The following is a 13,442-nucleotide window of genomic DNA, read 5'->3' as shown; positions in this document are numbered from 1 at the left end:
TTTGGATGAGCAGAAATTTTTGTAAGAAAAAATAACATAAAATATTAGGGGTGTTCGTCAAATTGTTAAAACCGGACCAAACTGAGCTATATGGATTAGTTTGATCGGATTGAGTTGTAAAATTTTGATCCGACAGTTTATGTTTTGAAAAACCAGGTTCATTGGTTCGGTTACGGTTTAAAAAAATAAAAAATCGTCATAAATCGGACCGGACCAAACTTCATAATATTTAGTCGTTCAAAAAAGAGGAAAAATACACATATATATTTTACGATAATGTGTTGGTACTATAATGAATATAATATATTTTATGTAAATATTTTGCTTCGACTCTGTATGTTTTTTGAGAAATTAAACTCTCTTACAAATTAAATTATGTGGGATCTATATGAAAAATAATATATGATGAATTTCTTCTGATTGTTGGCTCAAACATGTATTATGTTCTAATAATGTGATAAATGTTCTAATTTTAAGTGTTTGTTATGACTCTTTGTCATAAATCTTTACAAATATACACAAGATTATATAGAAATAAAAGAAAGAGAAATAAGAATGTAAAACCATCAAACATACTAAACCGGACCGGCTCACATGGTTTGGTCTAGTTAGGCTTGACGAGATACTTGGTCTGATTTGCTTTAATATATGTTGAAACTGGAAATGCCGGTTAGGTTAGATATTTAGTCAAAACTGGACCAAACCGGTTCGCGAACACCCCTATAAAATATCGTTTAAGTCACAGTAAAAAAATTGACGTTTTAACATAAAATATCTAACTATTTTGGATGAGCAAATATTTGAGTTTTTTATGAAACAATTATATTGTATTGTATTGTAATATCATTAATTTTGAAAGTTATGAACAGTAACCGCCTTATGAATTTTGGTTGGCTTTGTGTGGCGAATTTTGGTTGGTCCACACCACATTTTGTTTTATTATTCGGATTTTACTATATCGCATTCCGATTAGTTTTATTTCTTTGGATATTTTTTGGTTTTCTTCGCACTTTTTCCAGTCAACTTTTTTTGGTCACTTGTAATAAGAGGATTCGGTTTCGCCACATTGCATCTCGATTGTTTTTTTCTTTTGTTATTTTTTGGGTTTTTTTCACACTTTTTTTCCTTTTTGGGTTTCAAGTAACATAACTTTGGTTCAACTTTCTGTGGTCACATCCCATATCACTCTTCTAATTTTTCCACATCGTTTCCCGATTGAGTTTTTTCTATCAGTTATTTAATGGTTTTTTGCACAGTTTTTTTATTTTGTATTTTCAATTAATATATTTAAAACTTTCATCTAGTTTTTAAACGTTTAATGGTTTCTTGCACACTTTTTATTTTGGATTTTTAACTAATATATTTAAAACTTTCATTCAGTTTTTTAATGTTATTAACTAATATATTTAAAACGTTCATTTAACTTTTTAATATTATTAACTAATATACTGAAAACTAATTTCAATCATGTTTTTCATGTTATTTCCTTTTTGTTTTTTGGTTTTCTTTTTTTTTGGCACATACATATCTTCCGTAGTGTAAACTTTTTAATATTAGTATATTATAAGGTTTTTTTTATTTTTTAATTAAACTGTTCTAGGTTCATTTCAAATACGCTAACATAACAAAACTATGTATCTGTAACGAATCAACCCAAAATAAGAGGAATTTTTTTATTTATTTTAAAATTCGGGACTTGACCCATTCACTTTGAACTAACTTTTGGATAACCAATTTTTATTTCAACTTTAAAAGACCTCGCCATTAGAAAGTAGACTTAAACACGTTTTCGTGGATAGCTTGAATGTAAAAAACGGGGTTACGGTTTCAAAGTTATGGTCGTTTGAAAATTTGGACTTCTGCTGAACGAAGAAAAAGTTGTGTCACACCCCTCAAAAGTTGCGACGCAACTTTCAGGTTAGGGAACTCATAGGCTTCACAGTTGCATCACACCCTCCAAGAGTTGCGACGCAAGTCTGCATCTAACAACAAGAAACTTCATTTTGACACTTGAAACCATTTGCAAACATCTCTAACTCAATTTCAAAACTTCTTCGACACAATATTTCTGATTCAAACATATTTTAAACACAGTAATAGACATAGCAAAAGTATCCATTTGATCAAACATTAATTTTATAACCAAACGGGTCGTTTACTCATTTGTCATCCTTCAAGTCAAGTAGAACACAATTTTGATACAAAAAGACTATGACACAACTGAAAATTTACATAATCATACAAAAAGACTAAGGGTTCTAACTGCAAACCATTTTCACCGCAAAAGTCAAGATTTCACAATTCAAATCATCCATATTCTTCAAACTACTAAATCTTGTTTCCACTTCCGGAACAACAAGGTAAACAACTAAAAAGTAAGTCAAAACTTAGTGAATACCATTTCATATGTTTATATTCATGAAGGAGGGCAAAAACACAAAGAACTATCACATGTAGCCAATGGCATCGTCATACTATCACTTGAATACTCAGCTTTGCGCTAGCAAAACATACATGGATCCATATACACTAAAAAATATACTCAAGGGGTTCTTAGGCCTCAAAGGTTCTTAGGTCTTACCTCAATACATCAAGAGATTCTCACGCCTCATCTCAATTCAATTATGGGGTTCTTAGGCCCCAATCTCATACATGAAGAAGACAGTTTTTCACACGTTTTTCAAACTGGATCCTTTCTTGAAACCGATTCCTTTCTTCGTTGCATCTTATGTATAGTCTTGATTGGCTTGTTGGACAATGCTGAGTAACATCAAATTGCGCCAAATACCACCTCTCGAACCTGTTCCTTTCCCAACGCCTTACCGTCTTTTACTCTATTAGTACACAATTCTTTTGATACATCTACACCACCTATGCATTACAGGGCAGCAGAATAGCGAGGTGATATACCTACCACTACTTTCGAAACATCTACATGTGTTACTGAGTCCTACAATCAAATGCTAAACTTAAAGGTACCGTGGGGATAGAGCGTGGACAGTTTATCATATGTTTTGTGACTTTGTACCAGTTCAGAAAAAAATTCCGGCTCTATCCCTGCTTGAGAGATATGAACACAACTACTTACGAAATTAAGAATCCCAAAATCTTGAAGATTACATCTTAGCTTATCATTCAAACATATCAACATCAAAAATTGCACCATAAATACTTAGATTAAAAAAAAAAAAAAGCAAAAACAAAAAAAATAAAAATTATTCGATGCTATCTACATTGAACAAAACTATCAATCTATCATGACATCAACACAAAGCAAAAGTGGACCTGTGTTTTATCGCCCATCAGCCGAAGTAAACGAATCAGCAAATCCGGTAGGTCTTGCAGGAATACTACTCTTACTATCGTCAAGATCCACGTAGCCACTATAATCTTTCCCTTCTGCTTCTTGCCATCCTTTGACCATTTGGGTCAATGGAAGACTATAATCAATACCACAGTATTCTTCAGCTTCATTCTCCATGGGTTTCCATTTCTCTACAAGTGGTGACAACACGTTGACTGCGTGTCCCATGTCTGGTCGCTGACTTGGCTCCCTAGCCGTACAATGGCCTGCCAGATCAGCAATGACGGAGATGGTTTCAAATGTTTCTTCATTTGCATTAAGAGCAGGGTCTACAGCAGCCATTAGTTTCTCTTTGTGTGATCTAATGCTCCAAAACCATGCTGCTAAGTATTGACTTTCTTCGGGTCGGTCCTCATCTAATGCCATTAGGCCGGTTAATAGCTCCATTAGGACTACACCGTAGCTGAAAACGTCGGCCTTTGTCGTGACTTTACCTGTCACTGAAAGCAGATGGAAAAATCTTAAGTTTACAAACCTAGTTATACAAAGTTTTCATTAAATGATAAACACTAATTCCAACTTATGAATTGGTCGGGTTATCCAATGTGGAAAGAGGAATGAGGCGAAGTTTGACCAATGTGGACTTTATAAGTATAAAACATCCCGAGTCATTATTCAGAAAAGTTATATTGTTATTGAACAACTTATCTTATTCTAATTTGTAAACTAAATACTTGTTAATATGTTAAAGTAAGAGCAAAACATGTAAGGTCAACTCATCTGACTTAATTTGACCCAGGCAAAAAATAATTGCTTTAACCCAAACCCATTATGACCCGTGAACCAACCAACCCAAGCTGCCCATTTCAACTAATACAGCATAGGAACAAAAAAAAAAATGGTACCGGCATATTCAGGGGCTAGGTATCCGAATGTCCCTGCTAAACGAGTAATGACAGACTTCTCCCCATCAGGAGCGAGTTTGACCAAACCAAAGTCAGAAACTTTTGCTCGAAAATCATCACCAAGTAATATATTAGACGATTTAAGGTCTCGGTGTATGAAACTCTGATGACCAAGAGTGTGAAGATACTCCATCCCTCTAGCGACATCCAATGCAATATTCAATCTCCTCTTCCAAGAAAGTGGTTCCAATTTGAAGTTTTTCCAATGAAAAAGATGTCTGCTCAACGCCCCTTGAGGCATATACTCATAAACAAGAATTCTTTCAGGTCCTTCAGTCGAATACCCTAAAAGTGACACCAAATGGCGGTGTCGAACTTTTGATAAAACTGCAATTTCTGCTTGAAACTCATCCAATGCCTTGTTACTAATGACACCAGACTCCATTCTTTTCACTGCTATTTTCGTGCCATCATCTAGTTGGCCCTTGTAAACGACTCCAAAACCACCACGACCCAACTCGTTCTCATGTGCAAAGTTTTTGGTCACGTTTCTTAAAACTTGAACCGAAATGATCAGGTTGCCAGACTCAATTACATGTGACTCGCCTGCGCCACTTGCTGTTTGACTACCAGAACCACTGCCGACACTAGTATGTGTGTCGTTGGCTATTGCAATCTTGACCATGTTGTCTGGGTCAGATGGGTCCCGTGGGTGGATCACTAGCGAGCCTGGTGGTTGACTTGAGTTTACTTTCTTTTTTTTACACAAGTAGATACATAAAGGCACAACTATAAATATCAAACAGATAAAAACCACAACAGGAGCAATAACTGCAACTATATTAAACTTCTTTGAATGTCTTTCACTAATAGATGCAGCACCATCACCAGGAACCACATTACTAGGTTCCTTAGTACCAGATTCCCTACCACCAGGTTTCGACCCCGAATCTGATGGAACTGAAGATGCGTGGGTGTCGGATGGTGACCCGGTTGATGATGATCCTGTTGGTGAACTGGCTGTAGGAGAAGGAGCCGTAGGTGAATTCGTTACTAACAACGGATTTCCATTCAATACAAGTTTCATGGCAGGACTAAATTTTGGCATAGGAGGGGAAAGATTATTGTTACTCAAATCCAACAAAGTCAAAGACTTTAAGTTTGTCCAATTTGATGGAATCTCACCAGTCAACCTGTTTGACCCAAGATCAATTCGAGTAAGAGATTCAAGATTCGCAACAGAGGGACTTAAAGTTCCAGAAAGATTATATTTCGCCAAATGAATCGAGCTCACCTTTCCCTTAATACAACTCAAACCAAACCAAGGACCTTCACACGGATCATTACCAGACCACGTGGAAACAAGCCTTGACGGGTAATTCAAACCATCTAAAAACCCCAAAAGCGCATTCACTTCCGGAGCACAAGCAACACCCGGATCCGGCTGACAAAACTTATTCGACGAGTAAGTAACGTTCACAGCCGTAAATTTCGGTATAGGACCCATGAACTGATTATTATTCAAATCCAACTTTTCCAAACTAAGACTAGCTAAACCATCAGGAATCAACCCAACAAGATCATTACTATTCACATCAAAATCTTTAAGCTCACTCAACTCACCTATACTTTCGGGTATTTTCCCCGAAAAATGATTCCCATGTAGCCATAAACTAGTTAAAGACCTCATACTCCCAACAACATCAATACCACCACTCATTCCACCACCATCCTGACTATTTAACCAAAGAATCCTAATAAAAGATTCATTAAAACTCAAAGGAATCCCACCCGAAATTTGGTTAAGCGACAACTTCAAAACCTCTAAAGATGACAACTTTCCTAAAAACTCAGGCAAAGGTCCAACTAAATTACAACTCATTAAAGTCAAATTCTTTAACTGAGCAGAATTTTGTAAATCTTTAGATATAGACCAACCATTAGTACTTACATTAAGTGGATTACTATCTAAAGCCATAACTTCTAAACTATCTAACCCATAAAAAAAATCATAAGGAATAACATCAAATAAATTATAATCAAAATAAGCCCATCTAAGTTGTGACAATCCATTTAAACTTGGCAAAGAACCACTAAAATGATTCTTTTGTAATCCTAAGTTACTTAACATAGATAATTTATTTAAATTACTTGGCAAAGTACCATTTAAATTCATACCCTGAACTTGAATTTGTGTAACTCTTGATTTTTCACAAAATACATGAGGCCAACTTGGTGGCCCACATGGATCATTATTATCACCATTGGTAGGCCATTTTAAGAGGTCTGAATTTGTTAAACCATTTTTGAACTGGTTCAAGATTTCTAGATCATTAGGATCTGTTGTGCTAGAAACAAGAACAGAGTGAAGAAATGTTGTTACACTTACTAAAAATAGTAATAAAAAAAAGTTGTTCATGTAATGAAAATGATAATGGAAATGGACCTTCATGGATTAGTGTTCTTGAACAAGTTGAACATTTGAGGTTTAGTGGAAGAGATGGAGATTTTGGAAAAGAGAGAGAAAATTTTGATGATATTATTTACTTTTTATTTGTAAAGTGTACATGTGTATAGTAGTAGTAGTGTTGTTGGCATGAGAGTATTGTTGAAGAAGGGATGGATATGAGGGCAGGAGGTGGATTATTAAATTAGTGGGGAAATGTTAGGTAAAGCATGTAGTACCTATTTTAGGAAAAGTAGGGGTGATTATATAAAATTTAGGGAGAGTTTATTTAAAATTCAGGAGTTATGTATGTTTATTAAATTCAAAGGTTTAATATGTAACTTTTTTTAATGTGACAGTACCTAAGCTTAAGTAAAGTGTGCATTACGGATCATTTTTCCTAAATTAATTTATATATTTATAGAAGTGTAAATACATACATATACATATGTGATATATACGTGTAATATTGTAGTGGAATTTGGAAGAAATGACACTAAAATTTAATGGTTTTTTATTAACTCTGACACTAGTAGTAGAACCACTCCCGGTCATTATTGTGTTGTATTTTATACGAGTACTTGTATTCATAGTTGTCAATACTAATTCTTTTTTCAAATGTTGATTAATCACATATATAAGGTACATGTTGTACACTTGTACGCAGCAAAGTTGGATCAAGTGGTTAAGACCTTTGTCTCGGATCTATCTACATCCCTTGTAAAGCCGGAGGTCCTTTTCTATCTTTAGATAGAACCTGGAAGCAGCCTTTCTACACTGTTGTGGTAGGGGTAAGTTTGTCTACATCTTAACCTCCCCATACATCGTCGATATATTGGGACCCAAAACTCATAGAAGACGTTATTGGGCGTAAGGTATATGTTGTGTTTATCAAGTTTGCGATTCAAAATTCCTGTGATACGCAAATTCTTGTTTAAACATTCGGGAAAAAAAAAATTAATGTTGTCATGGTTTGAACTTGAAATTTTAATAAGAAACTCTCCCCCTCTCCATCCAAAAGCATAAAATATTTAAAGATCGAATTATAAAAATAAAATAAAAATTTGTTTTTACTGCAGATTAGTTAGACAATTTCAATAACATATAAGATATCCTCATAAATAAGATTGCTATTCGATTATTGTTAGTTTGTTACTATCATGTTTATGTGGTCCGTAAAAAGAAATCCTTTGATTATGCTAAACAGGAATAGTAGACTAGTAAAATAAAGACGATCGAATTCATCGACAGTGAGTATTGCTAACCACTAGTTTTTTCGTGGTAAATTGTATATAAGATAACTTCGTATATTTATCACATTTTTTTCCCCTGTAACCATATCCCAACAATTTTTTAGAAAAAAAAAAAACTATAAATAATGTTGGTAAAGTTAATATAAATTTACTCTAAATAAATAAAATAATAAGCGGTGCGTGATGCAGAAAAGTGTCACTAGCAACCTACATGGTCCACCACGGCCCACTCTTGTATTCCGTGACTGGTGGGAATTGTCTATGCAAGGACCTCAAATCTTATTCCTGTTTGGATCCGAAGATTTTCTTTTTTTAATTAATAGTATCTCTTCTTCTTTTTTTTTTTAACACCTCAAATACTATAAACAAAACAATTTGATGACCACTTTATGCATGATTGTTGAATACGGTTTGTATCAATTGAAAAACCTTTCTTCTTTAAAAATAGAAATAAGGTTCTAATCTTATTTAGTCATTGCTTTTATAACGCTCTTTATCATAACTCATGAAAAATGAGATTACATAGGCATTGATTTTTATGTATGATTGTTGGTATTTCAATATATATTTTAATGATAAATTTTGCTGGTATTCTATGTGTATTTAGATAATATAGAATGTTTGACACATGACATTAATTGATCAGTTAACGATCAGTATAAAATTGTCGCTTGACACACATAAAAATCAATGATAAAAAATTACAAAAATAAAATATACTTTCAAAGTTAACTAGTCATACTAATTCTGTTTTTTAAAATGAATAATTCTGTTATATAATTATGACATACTGTAGGTACGTATGATCATTATTCACATGTCATTTTTATTTTAAAATTATGTGTAGATTGTACTTGATTTACTAAGATTAATTTGTTTCGTAGTCAAATTAAACAAATAAATTATCTAGACACCAATATTGAACAAGACTTATAATTGGAATTTTGTAGATGAACTAAATTTAGTTTCTCAAGTAGTAAATAGAGAGATCAACCGGCTATCCAAGATTAGATTGTACTTATAATGTGTATGATTTGAAATATTGAATTGATTTCACGCAGCAAAACTATTTTTCGTTTTTAATGTTAATATGTTATGGAAATATTAATGGAGGGCACTATGAAGTATGTAGGTTTTGTCTTCGAACCTGGATCATAAGGGTGTATTTACAGACTTGCCCCAATCTTACTCGATCATAAACGGGGAAGCTTTTAGGTTCTCTCGCTGTGAGGGCCGAACTCGAAACAATAGGTAGGTTCAAAATAAACATTCCCGATACACCGTTGAGTGAGCTAGCTCCTAATAACAATTGATTAAGAAAATGTGACTTCTTAGTGATAGTGTGTTTTGTCCAAATAAACAATATAAACTTGATATAATATTATTTGTGTCAATGTCTAAATGAAGATAGAATGCTTAAGTGGAAAAGTTAACACGATCCCATCAGTTAGTTGCGATTATTATTAATAATAAATTAATAATAGTGTTAACACACTAGTGTGCTCATGCCATTGCCAGCTCGATTAATCCCATTATTGAATAATGTTGACCTAATTAGCCTATCTTTAATTCTTTATCGTGCCTCTTCAATACTTTTTACTTAAAAAAGACCCACAGTTAACAGTTAATGACTTAATGTATACAGAGGAAATTTATATTGCTTAATTGAACATTTAGCAATGCCAATCTCATGTAATATCCAAATTATTATGTTCTATCAACAACATATTTATTTTGATTTTTGTAAAAAATTAGTTAAGGGTTTGTTTATAATCCTATTATTTTTTCAACGTAGCTAAATACTTTACGGACTGTTAATGTAGTGAAATTTGTTATAAAAAAAATTGATATGAATTCAAATTGGTCTCACTTCACATGATAATACTTGATTTTAAGACGCCGGATATTTTGCAAAGTGTCAGTTGGGTCTAAAGAACCTCAGAACTAGAAGTTCTTCGACGTTCTACACCATTTGCTAGATACATTTCATAGATCCTATTTAAGTTACAGTTAAAATTTAATATCATCACTTTCTTGAGTCTAATAAAGTTGGAAAACAGCTTTAGTTCAATTCCATTAAATTATGGACATGATGTCCATGGAAGGGGTTGATGATTGGTGATGGAATTGAATGAATACAAAAACAAATAGGTAGGCTCTTAACCATGTGGCACGATATAGCTAGCATTTCGATCTCCATGTAACAAGTACTAGACATATGGGATCACCCACCTTTTTGACGTTACATCTAGTCTTGTTTAATATGTCATAGATTCTTTTTCGTAATGAAAGTTAGTTGACCACAATACCACAAGGAGATATATTATAGCAAGGCATTCAATTCCATCTTTCACCACACATATAAGAGATGTTTATCATAAAATAAAAATCTAATTGTAAAAGACCTCCAATATTGGATCTTAAACTTTCGAAAAAAAAAATGAACTTGCTTGCTTTTTATTAAAGATCAAGAAAAAACCCAATAATTTGCATATCCATAAGCGCGACAATAAATTAACAGTCCTCAAAAGTCAAACCTTGGTTACTAAGGCCTCTGTCAATCGTCGACACCATCCTTCCTCTTTCTTACTGCCACATTAGGTTTCTCTCTCCCAAATCACCTCTTTCTCACTCATTACGAACCCTACCTCTTCCTCAGCCCTTACTCAACTTTTATTTATTCTTATTTTTTAATTAACAAAATTATATAATAATAAAAAATAAATCAACTTTTATATTATTAACGGTTTGTGGGGCCCGTTTTACTATGAGTGTTGCAAAAATAAATCAACCGTTACTGATTATCGGTTTGGGTAATCAATGCACTTAGGCTGAATCTTCCCACGATAATTGCGGGGAAGACAAAACTTCGTGAGAAGTCAAATACCCGCAGCACGACAAGTGGTGGCAGGGGCGGATGTACTCTATAAGGAGTGGGGGCAATGGCCCCCAATAGCTCAATACTTGATAACTGAATTTGCATATACTAAATAGAGATTTACATGCTAAATTACATGAATGCCCCCGGCTTAAAGTTGATTGTGCCCTCGAGCAGCTGAATGTCCTATGAGGCTATGAAGGTATTTGTGAAGTCATTAGTTATACATATATAAAGCAAAAAACAAGGTTTGGGTTTTTAGACTAGGAGGAGTGGTGTCGGGGGAAGGAGGGGCGACTTGTGCCATGTGGCATGTGGGATAAAAAGAGTTGCCCCTCAAAAAAGGTGGAAATGGGTGGGTTTTTAAGGAGTGGGCGACTTGTGCCATGTGGCATGTGGTAATGATTGATTTAATTTTATTTTTGATTTTTTTGTAAACTTTGTTATAATAAAAAGGAAATACATATATATTTTAAACATAAACAAATTTATTAAACATAATTAAAATTACTACTAGTTAATTATAAAAATAATTTTGGAACGGTACGAGCAGACCACTTAAGCAGATACCTAGACTTCAAAGTTCTTAAAATAACAAAGTTCGAAAAATAACAAAGTTCGAAAAATAAAAAAGTTCATAAAAATAACAAAGTTATTAAATATAAAAACTAATCAAGACAAATATTTTTCACGAAGCGCTTGTTTTTTGCGTTCCATGATGCTTCGGTCCGGCTCTTCAAGGTGGGAATAGTCGGTACCCAACAACTTCCAATCGCGGTCTTCTTCCATGATCTTAACTTTCTTTTCCTTCAACTCAATTTTCTTCGAGCTCATATCAAACAACTTATCCAACTTTTTCGCAATTCCTTCAAACGTCTCCATATACTTACCCTTTCCTTTCCCCTTGCCTCCCGAGCTCGGCCCGGCTTCCCCTCTCGACGCTTTCTTTGATGCGTCCCTACCAATGGGCCGTTCTTGAAGCCCCGGCTCATTATCATTATCACCCAACTCTTCAAACGAGTTAAGGTCAAAGTTGACCCTAGCATCCGACCCTTGACTAGCCACTGAGTCGGTGGATGATGAAGTCTTCGACCTTTTGGCCGTGGGTTCACCGAGATTGGTCCTCACAGTGCTTTTGTCCACGAGATAAAACTTCGAATGGTACCTATATAAATATATATAACACATAATTAAACATAATAAAAAGTAATATATGTACATATATAGATTAGACATAATTACACATAATAAAAAGTAATATATGTACATATATAGATTAGACATAATTAAACATAATAAAATGAAATGTACATATATATATATATTAGACATAAAAAAACATAATAAAATGAAATGTACATATATATATTAGACATAATAAAACATAATAAAATGAAATGTATATATATATATATATACATATATATACTAGACATAATAAAATGAAATGTACATATATATATACATATATATATATATATTAAACATAATTAGACTTAATAAAAAGTAAAATATTTACCGAATTTTGCCCCAAATTGATGAATACGGAAAAGCCTTGCGATAAGTTCCTTCATACTCTTCGTTGGCCTTTCTAACACGATCTAAATCGTTTTCCCCACTTGCATGACCGATTCGAGTATTGATTTGGTTGAAGTTTTGAATAATTGGACGTATCTTCCTCCATTTTGCACTCACAACTTCGGGGTCACGGTAATCTATCGGCTTTTCTTCTAATGTCGCCAAAGCTTCGGTTATTCGTGACCAAAATACCCCCTTTTTTTGATAATTTGCTACAACAAAAAACAAAACACAAATAATATTTCTAATAAAAAAAACTGTTTTTTTTTAATTAAAATACTCGTATGTTTTTTTTTTTTAAACTGTTTTTTTTAAAATAAAAAACTATTTTTTTTAATTAAAATACTCGTATGTTTTTTTTTTATTTAAAAAAAGTGTTTTTTTAAAAATAAAAAACTTTTTTATATAATAAAAAAACTCGGCTTTTTTTTTTTTTTTAAATATATAAAAATCTGTTTGTTTTTTTGAAAAAAAGTCGGTTGTTTTTTTAAAAAAAGGTCGGTTGTTTTTTTTAAAAAAAAATTAAAAACTGTATCTCTTTTTAAAAAATTCCGAAATATATTTAAAAAGTAAAACTAAACAGTTTTTTAAAAAAATAAAACTAAAACAGGTTAAAAAAAAAACGAAACAAATTTAAAAAAAAAAAAAAAAAAACCAAAACAATTTTTTTTAAAAAAAAATGGGCATATTTATATATATATATAAAAAAAATAGTATGCGTAAAAAGAAAAATACCACATTCTGGGTCTTCGGTCACCGATAGCCAAGCCGTAGCTAGATTCATTTCTTCCGACAGTAACCACGTTTGTATGACATTTCTTGGTCGTGGTTCGTCTTCGCCGGCCACTTTTTTTCTATGCCGCCTTGGTTATAATGGTTGAGGGGGTGGTTGTGTCTCTTGAACAACATCATCATCTTGAGAATCTAGTGGTGGAGTCTCAACTAGCCTTTGACGATCAAAAAATGAACCGGGAGTGTTTTGTTGGCTAGACGACCCACCAAAAGTTTCATGTTGGCTCGAACCACCCATACCCATATCCATACCCGGACCCATACCCATAAGCGAACCCATACCCAT

The 13,442-nt window shown here is 33.2% G+C and overlaps 2 protein-coding genes across 2 annotated transcripts; both read right to left on the bottom strand.

Annotated features, from left to right (window-relative positions):
• Positions 1–3,109: 3,109 nt before the first annotated feature.
• On the bottom strand, positions 3,110–6,725 carry LOC122603042 (receptor-like kinase TMK3). Its single transcript, XM_043775655.1, has 2 exons — positions 4,210–6,725; positions 3,110–3,804 (listed from the first exon to the last, which is right to left on the bottom strand). Exons 1-2 carry the CDS (start codon positions 6,659–6,661, stop codon positions 3,293–3,295), a joined length of 2,964 nt encoding a protein of 987 aa, XP_043631590.1. The 5' UTR covers positions 6,662–6,725; the 3' UTR covers positions 3,110–3,292.
• A 4,733-nt stretch (positions 6,726–11,458) lies between these two features.
• Positions 11,459–13,148, bottom strand: LOC122604441. The gene is made up of 3 exons (XM_043777335.1): positions 13,100–13,148; positions 12,306–12,576; positions 11,459–11,951 (listed from the first exon to the last, which is right to left on the bottom strand). The coding sequence occupies exons 1-3, from the start codon at positions 13,146–13,148 to the stop codon at positions 11,459–11,461; spliced, it is 813 nt and encodes a 270-aa protein (XP_043633270.1).
• Positions 13,149–13,442: the final 294 nt, after the last annotated feature.

This window comes from Erigeron canadensis, chromosome 6 (genome assembly GCF_010389155.1).
Source record: "Erigeron canadensis isolate Cc75 chromosome 6, C_canadensis_v1, whole genome shotgun sequence".
NCBI classification, from domain to species: Eukaryota; Viridiplantae; Streptophyta; class Magnoliopsida; order Asterales; family Asteraceae; genus Erigeron; species Erigeron canadensis.
Note: the sequence above shows the minus strand (reverse complement) of the source record. Positions and strands in the feature narration are given on the sequence as shown.

What these genes read in the sequence shown, in the direction of transcription:
- LOC122603042 (XM_043775655.1), bottom strand. Translation starts at nt 6,661, where the DNA reads ATGAAGGTCCATTTCCATTATCATTTTCATTACATGAACAACTTTTTT. An exon ending in CCTAGCCCCTGAATATGCCG is followed by an intron (nt 3,805 to 4,209) that starts GTACCATTTTTT and finishes ATCTGCTTTCAG; the next exon opens with TGACAGGTAAAGTCACGACA.
- LOC122604441 (XM_043777335.1), bottom strand. Translation starts at nt 13,148, where the DNA reads ATGAATCTAGCTACGGCTTGGCTATCGGTGACCGAAGACCCAGAATGT. An exon ending in GACCGAAGACCCAGAATGTG is followed by an intron (nt 12,577 to 13,099) that starts GTATTTTTCTTT and finishes TTTTTGTTGTAG; the next exon opens with CAAATTATCAAAAAAAGGGG. An exon ending in TCAATTTGGGGCAAAATTCG is followed by an intron (nt 11,952 to 12,305) that starts GTAAATATTTTA and finishes ATATTTATATAG; the next exon opens with GTACCATTCGAAGTTTTATC.